This window comes from Poecilia mexicana, unplaced genomic scaffold (assembly GCF_051168715.1).
Source record: "Poecilia mexicana isolate PSO_F unplaced genomic scaffold, ASM5116871v1 scaffold_14, whole genome shotgun sequence".
NCBI lineage: Eukaryota > Metazoa > Chordata > Actinopteri > Cyprinodontiformes > Poeciliidae > Poecilia > Poecilia mexicana.
Window position 1 is genome coordinate 5469637 of NW_028263383.1, and position 25849 is coordinate 5495485.

At 37.2% G+C, this 25849-nt stretch overlaps 1 protein-coding gene across 2 annotated transcripts in view; it reads right to left on the reverse strand.

Moving 5' to 3' along the window:
* The window catches only part of LOC106921101 (cell adhesion molecule 2-like), a 226413-nt gene that overhangs the window by 43318 nt on the left and 157246 nt on the right, over positions 1-25849 (reverse strand). For both annotated transcript variants that reach the window (XM_014992564.2, XM_088012686.1), the window contains exons 2-4: positions 20087-20236; positions 5935-6087; positions 3119-3256 (exon numbers count right to left, since the gene is read on the reverse strand). In XM_014992564.2, coding sequence (XP_014848050.2) covers positions 3119-3256; positions 5935-6087; positions 20087-20236 — 441 coding nt within the window. The remainder of the gene's footprint in view (positions 1-3118; positions 3257-5934; positions 6088-20086; positions 20237-25849) is intronic.

Consider the following 25849-nt stretch of genomic DNA (forward strand, 5'->3'; position numbering starts at 1 on the left):
TTCAACTTTGTATTGATTTACGAAAAAATAAAGAGTTGATTTACATTTCATGATTTGCACACTTTCTTGTACAACCAAATAACATTTATTAAGGTTCTGCAACTGTGCTGATGATCTGTGAGTGTCTCCCATCTGCAGGTTTTGGCTGATTCAGTGGAGCATCTGTTTCATTTTTTGCTGAAAATCTTAATGTAATCATTTTATGCCCCGATCTTCCAAATATATCACAGATGCCTTTCTGCTGTTTTGTTCAAAAAGTTGCAAGACTAATGATTGATCATGTTAAAAGGCATAGCTCACATTGTTACTTTAACAACTTTTTTTCTTTTCAGGCACATTTTGGACAGACGCTAACAACAGCTATGTTAACATTCTTACATAAAGTTGAGAAATATTTTAAAAAGAGAAGAAGGAAGAAAGCAAACACAAGAGTTCAGTTGGCAGTAGCCAAAGCAGGATTGTGCTGAATATATTACACAAATTTATCAGATGCATGTTTATAAGGCATTGTTACTATATTGTTGTAATACACGACACTAAGACAGTTGCAAATCTGCCTGCAGTTACTTCTCTCACAACATATTGCTTGACCCTAAAAAGTCACTTTAGTTTGAAAAGGGAGATTGTGATCAACATAAATGTCAGAATTTCAAGATTTGTTGGTTTAATAGCTATAAATGACGATGGTATCAACTCATTAAGTAACGCAGAAGAACCAAGGATGAAGCTAATGCAGTGATCTTAGGTCAGAGGGTAAATGCTGAATCTGCTCCAGGATAAATAACTAACTAGCAGTTACATAATGACAGTAATAAATTATAGTGTAAAGTGTAATTTGACATATGACTGCACTGCTCATCAGTCACAAAGTATATTCTTGAATAGATCATGCACTGTATTTGCAACTGGTCAAGAGATGGATGGAGCTGTACTACTTTCACAGTGGTCTGTGTTGCCTCTAAAGGGGAGGTAATTCACAAAGCTTCACAGACACAATTTATCTCCAAGCTTATAGCGCTGGTTGCTGGGCGATGAAAACAATATCCAAAAAGTTGTTCTTATTTTCAGTTGCAGAATTTGGATGCAGGAGGATGTAACTGTCAATGTGTCAGAGAAAAGTTCAGTAACTTTCACACAAGAGGACGGGGAGGAAAAAGAGTTGAGCAGTACCTGAGAGGATAGAGTTTTAAAGTTTGGAGAGTTTAGGCTTATGAGAGGACTACTTTTACTTCCACTGACTGAGTAAAGCGCAAACTGATGTCATACTGGAGTGTTCGTGAGACTGACACCAAAACTCACAAAAACAACCAACTTCAGACTGAAGAACAGAAGTTTGAGTGCACATACAATCCAAGTCCACAAAATGTTTGCATGTGACTGAATCCCTCTGACTGGATGCATCAAGGTATCTTCAAGGCGTTGTCACATAGTGCTGTAAAAGTAATTTTAACTTCACCAGACGCCGGCATGGATGCTATGCACTCAGCTTGGTGCAGAGCTGAGCTATTCTCTAGTTGAGCAGCAGAGATGAATAATTTTGGCAGCATCCAACAGGCCTTTTCTGGAAAGCAAAACTCACATCGCTCTTCAAACTTCTAGAGCAGAAGTTGCTGTAAGTAGGTAGCGAACTTCCATTTGTTTGCAGGATACGTGAATTTTCTGCAGTAAAGAGGCATAATGTTATTGCAAAATGGTATTCTTCTGTCAGAGTGCAATTTGATTTATGTATTCTGTTGGGGTTTCATATATTCTCATTTATGTACATATTCTCTTTGATTCATATATTCCGAGTTAGAGTTTGTCCATTCTGATTCTTTAGTCAAAGATTTTCTCTGTGCTGCTCATGTCTCCTTTTCAATTAAACTAGTAATGGTTCTTATTTTAGATAACCTGCCAAGAGTTTATTAAGAGAGTAAAATGGTAACTTTAAATTGGGACTCTAATGTGTTATCTTTGATTAATTAATTAGAAAAATGTTAATGTGTAAAAGATTTTAAAGCAATTAATCATATTTTTCCTTTGCACATGCCAAGGTTGTATTTGTTCCTGGCAAACCCATAAATTTGATGTAGGAACATCTGTAAACAACAACAATGGACAATAAAGTTGCTTCTTTTGGCCCAATGGGGATTTAATTTTGTTTTGGAAAATGATCTGATGGGGGGTTGGAAAAGACTATTGCTGTGTGCATTATTCAAACCTAAAATACCATATTAATGCAAAACATGTTCCAGCAAGCACAACCTCCCACTACCTTTAATACGTTGTATTTTAATAATTATCCACAATTTATATTAAGCAGTTTGTGGAACCACATATCACTACACAATCCATAGAAAACATAAAAGAAGAAACCGCTAGAAGAAATTTCTCCTTGTGAAGTTACATAGGAACGTACTGGAACATCTCAGTAAATTAAATATTACTGAAAAGCTAATTTATTTAAGTAGGTCAATCAAAGAAGCAAAACTATAAACAATATTTTATGGGACCTATAAAAAAGTTAATCAGTAGTCCAGTAGATGCAGCAAGACACACAAGGATGAAAAGATACAGAAGGTCGTTGCTGAAGAAGCTGGTGATTGAGAATTTTAATTTGGAAGGTTGAGTGGAAGGAAAGACAAGCAAGTGACCTGGAGAGCAACAGTCTAGAGAACTGAGAAACAACGTCCTTTGAAGAAAATGTTGGGAGAATTACAAGGTAAAGGGGCTGCAGTCAGTGCTTCAAGGTCAAACACAAAGACGTACATACTTTTTAATAGACCAAGCAACATTTCAATTGTTTGTTTTTTTTTTTTTTTTTTTTTTTTTTTAGAAGTATTCTACAATGCTTCAACTTTTGGGGAAATTGAATTTTTGTTTTTCATTAGCTGTAAGCCATATTAATCAAAAATAATCAGAAGAAATTGCTTGAAATAGGTCACTCTGTGTAACAATAAATTATATAAAGTCAGGTTACTATTGGTAATACTACAAATATTGAAATAAGTGAGCACTAATTTATTGTTAGTGTTGGTGTTGAATAAATACCACCAATTATTTGGTCGGTCTGGTATCATTCAGCATCTGTGCAGCAACAGACGTGATGCATTTAAATACAAATGCAGACATGAGGCACCTTTGACTTCCTTCTCATTCCTGAACCAGCGGAGGTCGGCAGCGGGCTTGCTTCCCTGAGTGATGCAGGTCAGAGTGATGTGGTCCCCCTCCATGGCTGGCTTTGTCAGGCCGTTGATCTCCGGCTTTTCTGGCACACCTGGATGATGGAATGGAAATCACAGCAATAGAAATAGTTCAGGCACCACAGTCTGTCATTATGCAGCAATAATTCTATTATGGCTGCTTGGGATTTTTTTTTCAGTAGCTTACCCACATGCAGAGAGATTAAGGAGCACACTCCAGAGCTTCACCAAACAGTTCCAGGACACATCAGGATTTTATTGGCATACAGTTAAGAGGTTTTGCTTATTATTTGTTTACAAAAAAAATACTGACACCTCTCCGTATAGCTTATTGCTTACTGTAATTCTGTGTTTTATGTAACCCTGCTTTAATTCATGAAGTAAAGTATACCTGGAAAAGTATACACATCACTCTTTCACACTCTGTTACATATCCAAAAATTCATGTATTTTTTTGACTTTACATGCGATTAATCAACACAGTTTTTCACATAATTGGTGAGTGAAAGGAAAATTGTAATTTTCATTTCTATTTTGCAAAACAAAAAACAACAGCAGTACGACTTTTGGGGTATGTATGCATGAGCTTTGCACATTTAGACATCGAAATGTTTTCTTGATCTTCTTTGTAAAGTAGCTCACAGTAAGTTTGGCTGAAGAGAATGAAAGAAATAACTTTAAAAACATAGTAGTGTTTTAAAAACATTCACATGGCTACACTCCTGTACACTAATAACTGTAGCAGGAAGACTTTTTAATTGACATGCTATCACCATGGTAACAGCCAGTGCCCAAAAGGCATCAATCAAGACACAAAAGTTAAGTTGAAAAACCTGTTTTAGTTTGAATGTGTGTACATGTGGGTAAGAAAAAGCTCATGATCAGGAAGGAAGCCACAGGCTTGTACAGAAAATGTTAATTACTGGCCTTTCCTGTAATGAGTGTTTTAAGTGACTTGCATCTGCCCTTCTGTTGTCAGTGAGCAATAGGTTTGCCTCAGGCTGAGTGACTGCAAGGTCTGTCAGTCAATGCCATTGACCGACTCTTGCCTTGTTTGTCTAACCACCTCCACATTTAACTGTGCTAACTTATTAGCACAGTTACATGGACCTGATGGTTACTGTTTGTGGATGGGTAAAAGCTGGATACACAATGTCAGCAAAAAGCTGCAATATTCAGCAAGAACTGACTTTACTCATGTAATGAAACAATTGGAATCACATTTTATTTTGTAGGTTTTCAATGGCATTGTTCTGCAGTACAGAAAAACATTTTTGTTCTATCTAAGTTATGTTGCCTAATTTTGTGGATACGTTACTGTAGTTTTATTTTTTCTTACACCAAATAGGAGCAGATCAGACACAATATTCTTCTGATGTAGTCATGTTCATTTTGCACAAAAAAGGTAAGGGCCATTGAATGTGGGGATGTATGCATAATTACTTTTCCGAGGCACTCTAGTTTTTAATAATTTAGTTTTTAATGACTAAAATTAAAGTCTGCAATTGTATTAAATTAAATTTAATCTGAATGTCATATGAAACTAACTGTTGGTTTGTCTTTTTTATAACATCAGGAGTGAGTTGTTTTTTTTTTCAGCCAGGTTTCATTTTTTATCATTTGATTTGAATGGGCCAGGCTTTAGTGTAATCTCCTAATCATGATTCTCAATCAATAGTTGTCTTTTAAAGTTCTGAAATAGGCATCAAGTACTTTCCTATTCATTTTCTTCCCAGTAATACACAAGCCGGTACCTGATTATTTTAAAGCAATGTTTTTTGTTGATGTTTTTTTTTTTTTTAATCAAACTATAATTTTTTTGCCCTATGAATCATTTAAACCTGAAAATGGGTAAACCCGAGTTTATTCTACATACAGCTGTAAACTTAGAGAAATAACTATTTCTAATGGATTTCTGTGCACATATCCAAAATACTTCAAATATCAGGATTTTCTTTATGAACTATCGGGTAGTCATGTTTGTGATATTGAGTGAGATGTGATAAATTGGAAAGGAATACATTACATGTAAATTTTCCTCCAAGTATGAATCTGATGGTACAGTATTTTTAGTGGTTGATTATTCCACTGCTTTCATATGTGTCAGTATTACACGAGTAATTGTTTCCTTCTTCTAACAGAAAAACACATATTTGTATGTGTAGTCCAACAGATTTGAGTGTGAAGCCGTTTGAGCATTTCCTCCAAATCATTTTTACTTGTGTTCATTGCCAGCACTGAGTGTCTTGATGTAGCAGCTGATAAAACCAGGCCATTCCCAGATCATTTTGTATAATTATTAAATCGGCGTCTTTGTTTCCTGGCGCGCTACATTAAGTATTGTTCAGCATTGCAAAAATAATTTCCCCCACATCCTTATTGAGCGGTCGCCTTTAATGTCTCTAATTTTGAGAACGCTTGTTAACACAGAGAGCTAGCTAATGGTCCTGGAGTGCATGAGCACATCTATTAACATTAGCAAAAAACTAATTGGAAAGATAATAAGCCCAGAGGCAGGAAATGAAGCAATGTTTGTGTAAAGTGATGATCACAACACAAACATGTCTGAAAGGGAGGAGTGGTATTAACAGTCTGGGTTTTTTGTTTGTTTGTATGTTTTTGTGTCCAGCTGCAGGCAAAAGCAACATGCCGTTTTAACCATATTAAATCAAAAACAAAGGCGTTACTGGAAACATTTTCTACAAAGAAAGACAAAGACATCATGCAGCAATTTTGTATAAAATGCTCTTACCTAAGACAGTGAGGTAAGCTTTGGCTGTTCTGACCGGCATGGTGAAGAGAGAGCAGGTGTACAGGCCCTCATCACCCAGTGTGACGTCGTTGATGCTGATGGTCAACTCTGACGATGTGGCGCGCACAAGCTCAATCCGGTTGTCCCTTAAAGCTGCACATGTAGACACAAACAGGGAGGAAATGGTACAGGCTGAATGAATATGGACTTGGGCAGGCAGATGTAAAATACCCATGTCTTAACAGAGCAACTGGGCGGAGGTTTTTAGTGCATTCATAATATTTGATGAAAAGCAAACCTTGCTATTGGAGTACATAAAAACCCTGTTTTTATATCACTTATATGGCAAGTTTATCATTCTAACAACTCCATTACTCATTCACACAAGAACAAAATCTCTGCACAAAGAAGCTGTTTGTGGTAAAGTGGGGTTTCTTGCAACCAAATGCACCTCTTTTGATTTTAACCCTACTTGGATAAAACGTAAAACTAGAGATGTACAAGAGATCAGGATGATTTTGGTCTGACTGGTTCTAATCAGTGACTGGCAGGTCAAACAAAGAAAATACGTGATGTTTCGCCCCCCCAACTTATAAATGTATCGAAATAATAACCAAAAGCATGCAATTTGATGAACTTTTTCTAAAACTCAATACATTTTAAATAAAGATTGGGTATATATACTATGATGTGTCACTGTTAAAATTCTCACAGTTTATACTTTTACTGTTGAATTTATTAACCTGCAGCACAGTTTTCTTTGACTTTGTTGTATTTGAAATGTTTTTGGAATATTTGAAACATTTAAGTGCCAATCAAATCAAAAATGTCTGTAAGAGAGTAATATGCTTTATGTGTTCTAAAGAAATTTTGAATTGTATTTATGAATTCTCTTACACAACAATAAAATAAAAGTGTGACCTCAAAAACACCTTTTCGTTAAATCTGAAAAGAAAAGCATTTAAAAACCTCCACAGTGAACTACGGTAGAACCAGTTTCTCTGCTGAAAACCACAGGTAACAGTTTGAAAATGTAATCTTTCCGAAAAGAAAAGTAACGCGATGGAAATCAATACTGCAATAAGAGGAATGGAGAGAAAAGCACAACAAGAGTTTGGTAAGATGTGAGAGTTGAAAAAGATTTGCTGGTTGATCAGCACTCAACAGTCCCCAAAGCTCGTCCTTTCATTTTGTATCTGTGATTCAGTGGGAACAGGCACTACAATTTCAGAAAGTAGTGACACCTTGAAAATTGGCAGGGTTTGTCACTTTCATCTAAAGGGTACATTCAAAGCTATAAAACCAAAACATGTAAAAAGACAAGTTTGTGCATTCAAAAAAGACCCCTTGAATTTCTGTTCATCCTGTTTCTATGACCCTTGCTGAAGAGAGTGTCCATTCATGTATTGTCTTTGCATGAACAAAGCACTTCCACAGAACTCATTTAATTTAAGCACCCAAGGATGATTTGCTTTTAATGTTTTTTTTGCATGTCAGTCTGTGTGTGTGTGTGTGTGTGTGTGTGTGTGTGTGTGTGTGTGTGTGTGCGCGCGCGCGTGTGTGTGTGTGACTGAAACACTGACGGTATATGCTGAGGTTCAAGAGAACAAATCTATGCCTACGTGTGAAAATATATGTATTCCTAAGTAGACATCTCATTAGTCAACATTAGGATCTCCATTAGTTTCCACCAAACTGGTTATTAGTCTTCCTGAGGTCCAACTGATAAAACACACACAAAAAATGTTAATACAACACATAAGACCATTTTGTAAAAAAACAGCGAACATCTCAATAGATAATTTGGCTTTGTGACAAATGCATCTTGCATTTGAGCAACAGCCTTAAATGCTTGCAGCTTCCCGTAGTGTCCTCACATCATAATTGAGCTTATATGCACAATTATGAGGCATGTACACCTCTTCCCAGCATTGGACCACAATGCAAATAAATATTTATATCTATGGAACTTGAGGATAACAAATATCAATTTTTGGTGTTTTTTGGAGTGGAATTGCTTCACTGAATTGGTGAATCTCTTTTTTATCTTATTTTCACATTACACATGGCTGGTCTAAAAGGATGTGGCATGGTCAGAAAGGCAATAAAAACTTTGATTTTGTGAGAGAATAAAATCCCCAATATAACCAGAAGGTTTGCTTTAAAACAGAATTGACTCTTATTTGTAGGATTATGTCATATTAAGTAGCATCAGTACCACAAGTGTGTGAATGTTTGTCTAAGACCAATAAACTGCAGACAATTTCTGAAAAGTAGATGCAAGTTTACTGTTTAAATTAAAGCTTTAATGTGTCATTAGCAGGATAAAACGCAACAGGCATCTTGAAGATGAAGACATAAACTGCATCATTATGGAAAACTCAGAGAACTGTTGCTGCCCTCTGCACATTTTCCACATCACAATATTCCTCTAATCACTCTCTTATTTCAAAAGAGATTTGCTTGTGCTCACAAGTTCATGAAGGTTACTCTTCTTTCCAAAACAAGCCGAGTATGAAAAGATCAGGAAAGAACACTTTAGTTTAAATTTGGGGTCAAAGTAAAGCGCAGAAAAAAATAAAAAATAAAAAAAAAATCTGAAATGAGAACAATTAATTTTGGACCATCTTCTCAAAAACAGAGTTTTTCTATTTATTCACTCCCAGTTAAGATTAAGAATCAGACATTATAGTTGTATTTTCATTGTAACATGCTTGCTGCAGCGTTCACAGAGTGAACAAATATGGATGAAAAATAGCAAAAAGTGTGATGTCGTCTCAGTCAGTCATGGGATGCTAAAAATTGCTTTGCTGCATCCAGGCCTATCCCCTACAGTAAATGGCAAAAGAGTTGGAATCAGTCTGACTAAACGACATCTGCTCACTCTCATTTATTACTGCATTTGTTCTGTCCCTTCTCGTTCCTCGCAACACCGGTTATCTCTGCACGCCGTGCACCGACTCTGAACAGGCGTGACATGTTGATATACTGTAAGCACATGATATATCTTTAGGCTTTACACCTGTGACAGTCCATTTCTGCTTCTGTGCACGAATGAATACACACGGTCATCAAAGCAAGACCACAGAGTTAGTTTTAGTCAAATGCACTGCCAGCTCACTTAATGAAGAAGCCCATCTTGAAAAAGATGTGTATATGTTCCATGTTGTATGCTTGCAAAAGACAAAACTACAAGATTACTGAAGCTCACTCTGGTCGCAAACTCCGTCTATCCTGCTTGAGTAGCACTTTTTCTGCTTCCTCCCACCCCAAGACCTAATTCTGTCTACTCCAGCGGCTTCACTAACCTGCGCAAGTTAAACAATGCTTCAATTCAACTGTTTTCTTATTTGCTTTGGGCAAGGAACTATGAGCAGCCAAATGTCAGAAAATACATTTACTGGCTCACTAGCTGTCTCAATGCTACCCTGCCTTCATCTTCGCCTCTCCTCAACGCTTCTTTTAGAGAAGCAATTTATGAGACATCCAGAAACCGAGAAACACACAGAGTATTCGGTCCTGTTGGTCTACTGAAATCGAAAAATACAAAAATGAACTTGGTGACTTGACAAGCTTGGATGACACAGCACTATGTAGTGTAACAATAGAAAAATATAATAAACTTATATGAGTCATCACAAGCATCCAAATGTCAAGGCCAATTAAAAATACAATTGCTTATGAACTTGAGGACCATTGTCATTTAACACAGAATGAAGAATATGTCCTCACTAATCAGTGGGAAACTCTATTAGCATTACAGCAATCAAACCATTCTAATAATCACTGGCCATCTTTTAGCCTTTCTCTAGTGTTGTTTTGATGAGTGGATGATGAGCTCCAAGACTTTGACCAGAAGGCCTCCGCCACCTATATCATTAAATTCTTCCACTGACTTTTTAAATAAGATTCAAGTTCAGAAAATGCCAACAGTGGGTGTGGAAGGAATCCAAGAAGAGCCACATTTTTCTGAGAGAAAAGATGTGACAATAGAAATTATTCGCTTTATGGGTAAAACATAAATTCCCAATTGAATGTAGACAAAGACAATGACTTCTGAAAGTGCTAAACACACTAAGGAGTCCAAAATTAGAATAGTAACAAAAATGTGAGACCACCTGTAATTAAAAAAAATAAATAAAAAATCAAGCTGGAGCAGAACTGGACCTTGCAACATAAGAATGAAAAAAGATACCATTAAATCCACCAAGGACTTTGTGAGTTGAAGCCCAGATCTAGATCTCAGTGAGATGCTGTGGGATGACTTGAAACAGGCTTTACATGCAAGAAACCCCTCAAACATCTCACAGTAAAACTTTCCTTAGGCCATTTTCCTTAGAGACTGGCAAATGGCAACAACAAGTGTCTTACTGATGTTATTTCAACCAAAATGGGTCAGACTAGTAAATAGGTGATAGGCTGGCTATTTTAACAGTTTGCTTAGGCGTGGGGGTTGACAGACCGTTTTCTATATGCAAGTAAAGACTGAACACTTTAAATATACATTAAAATAATAAGAACTGAAGACTCACATGCTTTTAGCACATTGGGCTTTCATGTGAACACTAAGTAAAAGCAAACAGGGCCTTAGCAGTATAACCTCTGCTCCACACTCTGCAAAGCGAAAGGTTGGGTATTGACAGAGCAGCCAGAAAGGAGGAAAGCATCCGTTGCTATTCATCAGCAACTGCAGCAGTCTGCCATCCATTACAAACCATTAGCACTAACAGTCTTCAGTGTTTTCATGAAGGATAGTGTTGTTGTCAACATCAAAGAATAGCACATTTGTATTTGACAGATTATTTACTGGATGTACAACCATATTTTCTGCTCAATGAGCTCCAGCTTTTGTCTCTTATAAAGATGGATGGAAAGTAAAGATGCATTTAACATCAAAGTCTGATTTGTCTCTCCAACAAATGGTCAATACACCTTTGTAGATTCTGCTGCTTGCAAAGTACATAGATCTTGGTATTTGTATGCGTTAACAAGAAAGAAAGCCATATATTAAACAATTAAGTGCATAAACCTTACCAACTCAAAGCACCTCAAGACTCGACAGGTACAAGTTTGCCAAAGTGGTTTCACTTTTCTTCAAAAGCCTGTGGATGCACAAAGATTTTCCATCTAATTACAAGTGCTGATGACTGCTGGCTCTGTTAGTTTCCCTGAATGCAGCCAACTCCGATCAGATAGCAGCGTGTAAACGACCGCGACACCAAAGCCACACGATGCTCTTTTCCCAAACAGAAATGGACAGAACAGAGAGGGCAAGTGTCAGCTATCTCTTTTTAAAAATCTGCTGAGGGTGAGAACAGAGGCACAACGTTGAAAGGGGAAATAACTGAGACTAAAGGAAGCTGCAAAGAGAGAAGGTCAGAGATGGCTCGTTTCCTTTAAATTAGAAGTGACATTTTTATTCCTAGGGAACATGTTGAGTGAACTGGCAGCCTCACTGATGCTAACTGTAATAATACAAACATGCTGTATAGGATATTAAGATACAATCATTGCTGAGAAGGTAATGAAAACAAAGCGTGAACAGTAATCAACAGTCTGTTTCCTCTGTGTACATCCAATATCCCTAATGTTGGTTTTGACTCAGAAAGATCCAGAAAGTTATACTCTTCCTTGTCTCTTAATTGCATTATTTCTTATCTTAAAAGAGACTCAATTAATTGAATGTACAAAAACAATTACTTTGTAATGTCATTTTTTTCCTTTACCACCTAAGCATTGCTGCGGTACATTTTGCCCCCTACATCTGACACATTGTTTTAAATAATCTCATGGTCAATGGAGAGTGCATACACCAGCACAAAGTAGTACGTGCAAACTTACAATCTGCTCTGCCTGCGAGAAATAAAACCATCTTAACAAATACAAAACGTGACCCGTTTAAAATGTCTGAAAATTCCTAAAGACGATTTGTAAGATAAATAAGCAAGTTTACAGCAGATCTTCTTGTAATAGGTTTCAATTGTGTAAACTTAATTTTCTTTCTTTCTTATAAACAAAGAAAGATGTTTAAGCTGTTGTTACAATGTTTTTCTTCCTAACTTGTTGGTGTTATGAAATACCAATATTTATACAGGTTTAAATATGAGGACGTTTAGAACATTTTGTGGACCATCGAGGCCTGTCAGGTTTTTGAAGAGCTTGCTCATAATGCAGCTCCATCTTTCATTGTTTCTGTGTGTGCATTAGGCTTAAGAGTGTAGAAGTCATGATTCAACTATATCAGTACAGACTACTATGCCTCTGTCATCGTTAGTGCATGTATTATTATTATTATTATTATTATTATTGCCAAACAAATACCAGTTGAATGAATAATAAAGTAAGGGTGTTTCCATGTAAATCTGCCGTTACATCTGTAAGTCAATGCCAGACTGTAGTGTAGTTTTAGAGTTTATCTTCCAATGTCAGTGAAATAAAAGGGCTCTTAACAATATTGTAATGAGGTATTACTTTAAAATAAAAAAAATGATTACTTATTAAATTATCACTATGCAAGCTTAGCCTTTTTAGCCCTTATTTTTTGTCACATGTCTATACATTTAAATTTAAATCAGTCTTCTGCAAAAACTCTGTCCTTGTTATTAAAATATAGAAAAATGGTTCTAAGCATGTGTGTGTGTTGGGTGTTAATTACATTTCTACATCTGGCTTGTACAGACATGAATAACAAATGCATGCACAATGCAGTCATGACTCCTTTTCTGTCAAACATATTTGCACACTTCCCTCCATTCTTTTATAATCTCTCTTTCTTTTCCCATCTGCCCTGTCCTTTCCAGCTTTCTCCCATGTCCCTCCTCCCCGTCCCTTCATCTATCTAGGGACAGCGTGCATTAGGACAGAACCTTGGCAGGTGTTTGCTCATTCAAGTGACACAGTTTTATAATGAGAAAAGTGCAAATTTCAAAATATACATTCAGCTGTCTCTGTTTGGATGCGGACGCTCTCTTTTCCTTGTCAACAACCCATCTCGGCATTGAATTTGTCTGCGCGTGTATGCATGTGTGTGTTTGTAAGAGAGATAGAAGGAGAGCAAAGCAAACAGAAACAATCCTCACTGAATAGTTTCATATGCATTCTGTAGCTTGAGTCATTCCTCAACCTCCATTACCTGTTGTACGTTGCTGAGATAAAGCAGGCTGTGTGATATGTAAAATGTGCCATTCTCCATACGGTAATTGGCTTGCAGAGATTTTTCTTTCCTGTGACAGAGATGATTTTCTTTCATCAGTCTCTCCCTGCCGTGTGGAGTTCAGTGGGACACCGTCACCAGCCCCACTTCATTAAGTCCTTGTGAGAAGCAGGTCACTGAGGAGACAGCTTTTGCCCATCAACTCAATAGTATTTTTTTTTAGCATTTTTTTTCCTCCTGAGCTCAAGACTGCAGCAGGAGACCAGATGCCTTGGTCTACAAAGTAAAGAAAATTTCAGAGGGGGATTTCAGAGGTTTGCAAAATAATTCATACTCATTTAACTTCTCATATTTGGCCCCAATACAGTCTTAGCCTTTAATATATTTTATTTTGATACTGTGGGATAGATGAACATAAAATAATACAAATTTGAAGTGGAAGGAAAATTACACTAAATTTTACAATAAAAAAGTTAATATTTAGCAGGGTTGCAATTATATTTGTGTAAGTCTGTTTACCACTTCATCGACCAACTGTATTATTTTGACCATTTTCCTTTGTAAAAGGATTCCAGTTCAGACAGATTGGATGGAGAACATATGCAAACATCAATCTCTACTAATTGGCACTGATTCTAAACCACATTTAGGCCTGGACTTTAACTGGGCCATTCTACCACATAGGAATGTTTTTATCAAAACCATTTGTACTTTGTAGCGCAGCATATTTAGCACTGTTCAACTGGAAGGTAAACCTCTGCACCAGTTTACAGACGACTGCAGCCTGTAAAATTGTTTTCATCAGGATTACCCTGCATTTAGATTAAAACCATCTGACTAGCTTCCTTATCCTTCCTGAAAAAAACCACACCACACCAAGATGTGGTTACCAGCATGTTTCACAGTTGGGATGGCATATTTGGGGTGATGTGCCACACAAAGCTTTTGCACATATTCATAAAGGTTTGTCTTTTTGACCAGAAGACATTCTTCCACAAAAGGTTTCTTTTTAGCTCTGTGCTCTCTTCCCAGTGAGACAGATTAAGCCAGTGTCTAAAAGCAGGAAAATATTCCTGTTTATCTAAGGAAGATCCCTGTGAGTGATTAAGTAGTTGTACTAATGCGCGCAGTACTAACTGGATCTGTTGCTTTATTTGAAGATGCAACCTCTAACCTGCTTTGTAGTACAAACAGAGCTGACATTTGCCTGACACCAGATTTTCTGATTTGCGAGATACAACACAAGCAACACATTCACAGACCTTTTCTTTTAGTAATTATAATGTCTGTTTGGATGAGCACAATGAAAACGCAAATAAGAAGACCTAGTGCATTTCTTTCTTTTTAATGAAAAACTAACTGTTTCATTCAGACAAAGACATTCCCCAAATAGAAACGGCACAGAAGCAATCTCAAGGTCAAAAAAAAGTTTCTTCTATAGGTGATAAAAGCTTTTGCAAGCTCTCTCATAAAATGCATCTTTAATTCCTCTCCTTTATCCCACCAACGCCTACATCTCGTCTCATTTTTCTTTTTTTTCTTTTTTTTTTTTTTTCACCACTCATGTTTTATGGTCCTTGTCTTGAAGAGAAGTGTCTTGTAGGGGATCTTTGGAGATTTACAGTCAAGTGTTTTTCTATCAGAAAGAACCCCATACCAATCCTCAGGCCGATAGGAAAGGATGTTTCACCAAGGCACTATCCCAACAAGGAGAAAGGAAAGTCAGCGGTCTAAAAATTTTTTTGCCCCCTGCTAAGATTATGTTCCGAGAGAAACTTCTGTTATCTGCTTAATAAGAAAAAAGTCTGCCAGTTTTTCCTTATTTTGGTATTTACTTTGGAAAACTTTTAAAGCCTATCCTCTAAATTGCTCAGGCATGGATCCACTGAATGCATCGAAGCTTTCAAGGACTCATGGTGGAAGGCTGGAATGCTTGACATTCCACGTGCACACATGCATGCATGCACTTACAAACCTACACACATATACGCGCATGCTCACACAACCATAAACAGGCAGAAAATTGATTTAGACAGCTGAATATTTGACATCTAAGGACTTGAATGGTTTCATATTCAGCAGCTCAGGGGGCCAAAAATCGAGCAATTGGCCCTTAGCTGTTCACCCATAACACTAATCTTAATGTTTAAACAGATTCAATCAATCTGCAGATGGCATGATGCATACTGGCAGAGATGACCGCAAGTGGAGCACAGAGGGCATTTTAGATTTTTTTTTCCAACATCATTAACACATTATTGCTATTTTTAATTTACATTTTTATTATACAACAGAACCAATTATTTTCATAGGATTAAAATAAAAAACCTAAAGTAACATAAGCCTTAGTAAATCTTTTGAATCAGATCTTGTACTGTCATTGCGGTGTGAGTGCATTGAAAGAGCTGTTTGGATGCATTCATTTTTTGATTAAATCTAGATGCACCATTTTTCAATATCTGTCGTAGTAAAGTTCAATCTGTTCAGATAAAAGGTGAAAGTGGAGTTGATCATGTGAATAAACTATTTTTACTAAAGAAAATGTATTTGTCATGGACAGGGAAACCACTTTTATGTGTATTATTCTGAGAGGATTTACCGGTATTTTTTTATGATTATTCTTTCCACTGTTTCGTTATGTTTGTGTCATAATGAGACAGTGGGTGATATTTATTTTATGTAAATATCTCTTCGCTTTGTGATTATAAATCATAACATTTAATTGTGCTATAGTAAATGTAATTCATATTTCTTAAGTATTAATGAATAATTATTTCTTTTCACAATAACTGCATTTTGACACTAACATAAATAATTAAAAGTACTATCCATTAAAAAAAATGTTTTTACATGATTCACTTCTTTGTCTATGTCTGAGGGATGGTAAAGTAATAAATCTTGGAATTTATTACTTTACCATCCCAAAATAAAATATTTTGTTAAATGATGATGATGTTTGACGAAAGGATTGATAGAAAATGTCCTTGTTTGCTGGAATAAAAGTGATCGTGGCAGATTCTCGCCGTTTTCAGCAGTTGAACCTCTTTGCCGATGTTCTGCATTCAGCTCCTCCATTTGTGGTCCGTCATATTTCCAGTTTATTGGGATGTAGCAAAAGCTGTACCTACCAAAGCAGCAGACCTCATCACTGTTTTATTTATTACATCTGTAACCTCTCAAGGCAAAATAAGTTGTTTCAAAATGCAACCCCTTAAATGGTAAATACATATGAACTAATTTACAACCCTGCCAGTCTCTTGAAGACAGAGGTGGACAGCTAACTGAGGCTGGAAAAAAAAAAAAGAACAAGACAGACTGAAAATGAAAATACAGATGTCAGTGTTAAAAGAGTAATCATGTGAATAAATGGACAGCAAATTACTGTAGCTAAGCTGAATAAGTAATTTCAGTGTCACACCTCAGCTGGTGCTCAAACATGATGGGTCTACTAAATGGGTCTGTAAATTTAGCCTGAAAAGTAATTAAACATAGGCTCTTTCTAGTATAAGAATATCGAAGAAATTCTAATTATGCCTCATTGGAAAATTTCTCCATCCAGGAAATAAAGCTATTATCAAGTCCTGAATTACATGAAACCAAAAGAGCAATTTGTAACAAGATATTAGCCTCTTTTGAATCTTATAAAAGAGAGAATCCCTTTTGCCCAGCGCTCATCTCCCTCGGTCTGTCAAAGCCCAGCTTAAGTTCCTCAGTGGAGAGTGATGGAAAGGACAAAATTGGCTGCTTTTGGGACAATGACTTATTTGAAATTCAAACAACTCTCTCCACAGACAGCGCCTTTGAGAGGATGGGAGACAAGAGGAATCTCTTTCATCCGACTAAATGACTTAGAGGTGGGTCTGAGCCCTGACATTAAACAACAACAGCCGTAAAACTGGCACACTCAAAGAGCTGTAATGTAGACAGTTGTGTGAGTTTGTGTTTGAAAAAACAATATGCTTATACTGATGCTCTACGGGGCACTATGCAGCACAAACAGCGGTTGCATGTGTTTTTACTTCGCAATATGAAACATGCCAATGCACCCAGTACTGTAGAGTCAACAGAAGGCTGAATCTTATGATAAACTCAATAAAGTAAAATTAATTGTCACCAAGAAAATCTTTTGTTTTTCACATCGTTGCATGTTTGACACAAATGATTCACAACAGGCACAACACAACAGCAATAAACAACACCATACATCCAATGTTGTACATAAAACAGTTGCGATCTTATTTAAAGGGGTCTGTCGTTAAGGGATGTAATTATGTAATGAATCAGGTTTCTTCCATATGGGCCACTGTCCTGTACCTACATCCTGCGGGCAGTGTGGCTAGATGTTCATTAAGTAGGTGTGGGAGTTCCTGTTCTATTGAAATGACCTTACCTTGTGGCGTTGTTATTAAGTACAGTGAGGTTGGGCGTGGGAAGACATTATTTTTGCAGCAGTGGTGGTCGCCTTTGTGAGCTTGGTTGGTTTCTAACAAGAGATCATGTGGAAAAACCACGGCAAGCTCTTTCAATTTACTGATGTTCAATAGGCACTGATCAAATGTAGGTGAGCTGTCTTATGCTACTCCAAGGAACTTTTATGCAATAACAATAATTTCTACTTCACCCATGAAGTTATTAACAGCTACCAATAACACATCAAATGTTCATTTTTATGACAAAATAAATATTACATGTTTGCTACACTGCAAAAGCAAAGAAACTTTTCAATTGCTACAGAGGAAAATATGCAGAAACTTGGTGAGTTTGGATGGTGTTTTCGAGCAGCTTGGCCTAATCCCCCATCTTCTTCCTCCCAACAGACAGCAAAGAAAATTAATCTGAAATCTCATGTGCTCAAAGGCGCTTGCAGCTGAGACTGCGTTCTCTTCTCACATCGCCTGTGGCACTTTTGAAAACATTCATAATCTCTATGCTCCCATCACCATGTGCATCTGAACTCACCATGATCAGAAAGAGAACCCCCCAAAGAACTTACACACACACACACAGACATAAATACATCACCATCCCAAAAAAGGAGCATTACAGTTCTGGAATCTCAGTACTATCCCCTTTGCTATTCTGATAATACAAGAGTCCTTGGCAAGTTTTTCATTTTCAATCTCAGAGCTCAGCACTGGAAATGCCATGAAATAGACCCCCAAGCTCGACCCCTGGTGTGATATGGAATAACCTGCAGAGAACATCAACTGTCGAATTTGATGTTCAATGGAGCTTTTTAGTGCCGCATTTTCAGAAAAGAGGCATGCAAGTGAAAATGTGAACCAAAATGCTTTCCAGCTGCATGCGTTCGCTTCCAATATGCAAAAGATCCACACCAGCAATGACACAGTTGGACACAATCAGAAACATGCGAAATGGACACACACATGGAACTGGACGAGGAAGCCCAGCGGGCTGCAGGATAATGGAAGAAGACTGTGTAAATCCCATATGTGCTTAATCCAGACACTTATAAGAGAGTGTGATTCATACTCTATTACACTCAACTAATACAGCTGAGAGACGCACAGGGCACAATTATTTCAGCTGCTATGACCTGACGAAATAAGTGCCATGAATTCCATTTATGAGGACTTTACTAAGAAGGTGTGAAAGGTCAAAAATAAACCCTTTTTACCTATTAGCCACTAAATTGCTGGTTGCTTCCAGTCACATCTGCACTTTGCTTGTATGTCACTTTGAAGGGTATTTGTCGGGTAATGGAGCAAGGTTATTACTGAATTGCAGAGTTTTTAGGATGTTATCTGGTAATTATTATACACAGTGCATTATCTGCAAATACACCTGGTAACATAAGTATTGTTAAGCCAGAATTTGTGTTGGAAATACTTTGGTCAGGATTTGTTTTGGTCCTTCCTTGTGATTTTGTTTGGGATGAATACATCTTCTAGAAATTATAGCATGTTTAAGAGGGAAAAAAAAACTTTCATTTGGAACCAAAAGATGAATAACAAAAACAGAGAAGAAATTAAAATTAAAATTCTTTACATTTGGAAGAAGTCTACGAAATGTGACTTTTTACTTAATTTTATTTTTTATATTGTGTTGACCTCTTCTATTTGGAAACAGCAGGGACCAACCGTTCCAACCAATTTAATGCCAAACACAAAATCTGTAATTTAATAATTATAGCAACATATTTCACTGCTCAATGCACTGCTTATCTGATTTGGATTTTATTATTTAAACTAGAATACATTACTGTTATTGTGTGGGATGTCCTGATGATCCAATGTCTAACGACACTTTAAATTTCAGATTAGGATGTTTTTATTCAAATAAAAATAAAACATAGTTTTGTGAGTTCAGCTTTTAAAACACAGTCTACCTTCAGACTGATTGAGGATGAAACATCAGAAATCTGATGGAAGCCATTAAAGCTGCTCTTGGCATCTTCACAAATGTGCCCCAATAAACAATTCCTACTTTGAGATAAAATGGGTCATGCACAAAAAAGAAACACTGAACTCCCTACATTGCTCATGGCAGGTTAAACCCCCTGCTGGTTTCTCTACTCTGCGCGAACAAGTCAGAAACAGAGATGGTCATATCAGTTCTCACCCTCAACTGCTCTGGGTATTTCTGCATGCTTCAGTGTTTATCTCGCTCTCTCTCGTTCTATATCTCCATTGCTCTCTCTCTCTCTCTGTCATTCTCTCTCTCCATGTAAGATTTAAGGATAAGCTATGGATAATAATAGCCTCACATCATCCATCACCAGATGAAAGGCTTTACAGATTTTTAAAGGCATGTGTGTTTTTGTCTGGACTGCGATACCCCTGTTGTGAAAATAGAGAACACACCAGAAAACACAAACAGTGAAATTGGGGGACTGGTGCTTTGTTCCAGTGACAAGCACACATGAAAAAGAAAGGATTATTTTGTCAGTTTATCTGCCAACACAAGCCTACATTAAAACAGGGAATGCTCTGCGCCTCTCATGTGGGTGTCAATGTGTGTTGCGAGTCCTCAACTCACCTTTCTTGTCCCCAAAAAAAAGGGTCTGCTGTGCTGGGTTCGACCACTGGAGGGAGGTGTTGTCATTATGCTCCACGCGGCAGGTCAGGTTTGCCATTCCGCCCTCCGTCACAGTGACATTTTGAACCAGAGGATACTGACCACTGATACCTGCAACATGACACACCGAGAAAGAGGAGATGAAGATGATTTGGGAAAGAGAGAGACCGAAGTAGACACCACATTTATGAAGGCTTAAGTTGAAGGGGTGCATTGCTGTTAAAATGCATTGAATTCAGTTAAGGAATGATGAGTGAATAAATTCAAACATGTGCATCGTATATGCATCTTAAAGCTTAGAAATATCTACAGAGCCTCACAGGAGAAATGTTTCCTCCAAAACCTTTTAAATTTTTCACTATTGCAATCAGAAAATTTCTATGTACTCCATTAGGATGTAATGTGAAAGGCTAAGTAGTGTGTTATTGTGAGGTGCAATATGAAAGAATACATATTTTTGGCATTATTTTTACATACAGGTCTGGAATTGTGTTGTGTGCATTTGCAATCAACCCCCTGAGTTCATTATTTGTACAATCATCTTTAGCTGCAATTACAGCTGCTAGTCTCTCCCAGTTTTGCACATTTAGAGAGTGCAATTGTTGTCCATTATTATCTGCAAAAAATAGCTCATGCTTACTCACAATGAATAGAGACCATGTGCAAATATCAACCTTCAAGTCTTGCCACAGAACATCAACTAGATTTGGGTCTCGACTTTGACTGGGCCATTCCAACACATGGACATGCTTTCTTCTGAACCATATCATTGTCGCACTGTCTACGTATTCAGGGTCAATGTTCTATTGGAAGGTGAGCCATCATCCTAATCCAAAGGGTTTTGCAGCCCAGAGGAGAACTGCCCTACAGTTAGCGAAATCCACCTTTCCATTTACGCTGATCACTTCCCCCGTCTCTGAGGAATAAAAGCATCTCAACTGGATACGGTTGCTACCACCATGTTTCCCCGTAGGGACGGAGTAATCATGGTGATGTGCAGGGTAAGTTTTCCACCTCACATAGCATTTAATATGCATTAAATGCAATCAGATTTTATAAGTGAATCACTTCTAACAAAAAAATTGTCGACCGAGTCTCTGACCAGTCTACCCTTTTCCTTGATCTTCATGATGTTTCTTCACTAATCTTCTAATATGTGAAGCTTGTGCAGAATAGATGCATTTATACTGAGGTAAGAATACAACTAGGTAGTCTCATTACCACTTAAGTTTTATCAGAAAGCTCTGGGTGTTTTTGTCTCTAAAAATATAAATAATGTTGAATACAGATACTGCATATCACTTTTCTTCCTCTTGAAAAATTATGTAAAAATGTGTGTGTGTCATTCGAGGGGAATGGTTGTGATAATGCAAAATGTAAGAAGAGATCAAAGCATAAGAATACTGCAGTTTATCTCTAGAACAGTTTAAAAAAGGTGCAAATTTGGCGTACATTTGGCTTATTTGGCTTTGGCTATAAAAAAATAAATAATTAAAGGCTTAAGACCCTAATTACAAAGCAAACGCTCAGGGAGGCCGGTCAGTGATTATGGTGTGCTAAATTGGACCCAAATGTTGAACACACAGGGGGTGTTTAGCCAGAAGTATTGAAACCTTAGCTACAGTGAAAAGGACCAATTAAAAAGCTGTCCTCAGTGGACTTGAGCGGATGCTGATGTGTGTTAATGCGTGCATCCAGTGAGCGAAAAGCTGCCGGCAAGTCAAATTATACATTTCATCCGTGACCTCAAAGCTGAACCAAATTCGTTTTCAGTACCATGGACGAGGCGCTGTTGTGACTGGCTGTCAGCGGTTACCTTCTAGTTGTCAGGACCCTGGACAGCTCACAGAGTTGTCCGAGTCTGAGTACTTTGGTACGAGTATACATTTGTGAGCGGGAAACAAGTGAACGGTAATGATCATAAATCTATCCCTGGTGCCATCCGTAGAGGTACAATGTTAAAAAAAATTGTGAGAATGAAGGTTTTCAGGGGGAAGAAGCTGAATGATGCACATGGAAAGAGACATTCACTTTTGGAAGAAAAAAAAAAAAACTTCCAAAAAAGGCAGTTTTAAACTGATAATGAATGTCCCTGTATGAATCAGTATGATCTGCAATTTTTTCTGGTTTCTTCACAGAAGGTAATTTATTGCACAGGTGAGATAAACTAACCCTCAAACTGTGTTTGCCTTCTGGGTTAGCGGGTGAGTCAAGCCCTATCATAGAAGCCGTGGGGGAGGACGAGCAAGGAGGAGAGATGAAGAGGTGAAAGAAAGGAAAGAGAGGGAGAGGTACGTCAAGGAGCATGGGTCATTTCCAGTGTTGATTAAGGCCTCCCGAGGTTAATCATGCGTGTGAGAGATAGAGAGGGAAGAAGAGATAAATGGAGGAAAAATGGATCTCAGCTATAGGAAGAATATGTTTTATTCATGGAAGTTTTCTATGAAGCATTATCTGTCAATTTAAAATACTTCTGCAACTGCCTGCATGTTTTTTTTTTCAAAACTTATCTTTAAATCACTTACCCTTTTTTTTTATAAATTTATCACTCATGCACTTGGATAACACAGTGATGGGTCTAATGCATTTTAGCTTCTTTTTGCTGGCCTCAAATGAAGTTAGTAGTTAACCTCTGTACTGAATAACAACATTAAGTGAGATTTTGAATGCAAAGAAAGTGTCTTGTAAAATACCACTGAAGCCCAGCGGACATGTAAGCATCTAAAATCAAACACCTAAAATCACAGGACAGTGGTCCGATTTGATCTGCTTTTTATTAACATAACCTATAGGGATTCAACTGGCACTGGAAAAATGTTGTGCATAATTTCAGAGAAATGGTTCTCTACTCAAAATGTTCCGTTTTAAATATATAACAGATACAAGAAATGAAAGAATGACTTGTCTTGTTCTCCCCACAGCACACCAGCAAACTCACCCTCACAATATGACTATTTGGCTGCAAATGTTCCCATTTCTCCTGCTGCTGTTTCATAGCCAGTGGTATTGAAGTTAGAAATGAGTCAGCACTATAAGATACACATGAACTCAGTTTTCAGCGTCGTCAAAGCTGGAACTGTATGGGTTTGACTGCACTAAAAATATCTTAAAATGTCCTGTCCAAATATTCAATTGAATATGTTTTTAGCTTTTAATGTTAATGAAGAACCTTTAATACCCAACCCTAACCAAATTGACTGTTTTGAATTCGCAGCCAAGTAAGGTGACCATTGATAAGAACTGAAATCAAATTTAATCCTGTGCTGTGTAATATTTTATTTATAGTATTGTTTTTACGCTGCTTATGGAATATGTTGGCTATGGAAATATCACAGATAAGGAAAGGTTCCTCCTTGACAAGGAAAATGTTAACTGTGCTAGCTGCTAATGGAAGATGGCAAAGACAAGTTAATAATACATTAATCTTTTCATTTGTTAAAAAAATATATTGGTAAAACCCACAATACACTGACTGCTTTATAACATGTTGTGACATCATCTTAATTATAAATATGAATAACAATAGCCACTACCAACAGGAAAGCTGGAATAATATATTGTTAATTATAGAGTCAAAATCAGAAGCAGCATGTGAATAGTAGTAATCTGTCAAACTTTAAGTCTTCTTCAAGTGCACATAATTTAGTTTTTCTGTAAGAGGTTTCCACTGGTCCATCTGTAAAGTCAACTACTGTTGCTGCAGTATACCTGGCAGTACTTAAAGAGGAGTTTCTGGTCAGCTAAAAGATTCCTGAAAGCTTTTGACTACATTACATTTATAATGTAATTAGTAAGAATCAGGAACAAAGTGCTTTGCTAAATCTTCTTTGAGTCCCTCTTCCTACCTATTACCCACCTGTTGGCTTCTGGACAAAAAAAAATTAATTAATTTTAATTTGTTCTTAAAATATTCAGCAGAAAAGGTCAAACTCTAGACAACAAATGTCAATTACAACATTTGAATTGTGTAATAGCTAGATAAATTCTTGATTTCACTTTCTATTGCTGGTTGATCTTCCTCTTTTTCTTTTGTCCCTTTACTATAGTGAAAAAGTGAAGCAATCCCTTGGTTTAGCCCTGTTTCTGTCTGTCTACACATCCAGAGGGACTTAGGGGACCAAAGGGGCCACAATGATGGTTATATTAGAGCTTCACAGTGTTCAGTGCACCTAATTGGCCAGTAGAATAGGTTCTTCCATTCTCCCCTATGGCCACCCAGACCTGATTTAAATGTATCTCCTGAGGGAAGAAGGCAGCTGTTCTCTCCTGATTTCCATGTCTAAATTTAGGTTCTTCTCTCACTTCAACTCCACTCTTTCTCCTACTTTAAGTTTCCTGCCTTGACTTTTCCAGTTCATATCCATTCCAGTCAGTTCCCTTCTCTCTTATTCCCTTCTCCTGCTGTCTCGTTCCCTCCTCTGGTTGATCCCTGAAGGGTGGCATTTCCACTTTCTGTGTCGCTCATTTTCATATTCTCTCTGTTTCTTGGTGCTCCCCTGTCTTTCAAGTTTATCTTGATCCTACCTCCTTTATTTTGATGAATTGGACTCTATCTCATGCCAAGAGTGGGGTCAGTTTAATTGCCCTCCACCTTGACTGACAAGCCGAGGCTAAGCCGGGTCAACAACGCTCTCATCTGCATGCCATTAGAAAGTAATGATATCATAAAATTAGCTTTGCTTTATTTAGCTGAGTTGAATGAAGTTCAAAAAGGAGCAAAGCGCTCACACTTTTGTTGGTTTAAGCCACAATCACACAGGTTGTTCAGTAGAGATATACAGAGAGCGGATTTGTGCACATTCAGACGCCAACTACATTTTGGCAGAGCAAACAACCGAGCAAATAATAGTGATATGAATGCAAGATTTATCCTGGATGTATCTTGTCAACTTCCTCTCATGACCTTTCAGGCAAGAGCAGCTGCTTCTACTAACCTTTCTTATTTAGGCATTCAAGACGCAGAGAACAGAGAGCGATGCACGCAGACAGACGGACAGCCTGCAGCTAGTGACCTTTATACCAGGACCGGAGCTCGACTGAGCTGCAGAGCTGTGATGTATGGCTGGGAATACCAGATTACAGAATGGATAGAAGCAGACCAAAGATTTGATTAGCTGAGTCACCTTTTAGGATGGCCAAGCATGACTGATGATGGTAGACAAACAAAACTGCAAATTGAAATTTAAGGCTTATCAAAGCAAAGCAAAGCTCAATTTCCAATTGTTGTCATAACCCAGGTTGTGACAAATTTCACTAGTATTACGTCCGGGGTATTATGTGAAATCAACTTTTAACAATTGGAAGTAACATAGTTACTTGATTGGGCTATAAAACACTACGATGTGCCTGAAAACATATTTAATACTGCATCTTTAAAGATACATAGCAAAATCTTAAAGGGAAAATATTTTTGCGTGTTCAAGTCACGTAGTATTTTATAGCACAATCAAATAAATATGTCATCTTCAGTTATAAAAATATTGTATTTAAAGCATAACTTAAAAGAAATTTGACTGTGAAATTTAACCCCTTGAAATTGGGCCTCTGCCTCTTTATGAAGTTCCTCCAACTTCAACAACTCATCACATCAACATTTCTCTGTTAAGTGTTTACAAAGCACTGGACTGAGAAATAATACAAGTAATAAGCTCAGCAGAAGCGCCATTTCAAATTAAGATCCTTTTCAATATGTTTAAAATTTATTTCTACGTTAAATAAAAAGGT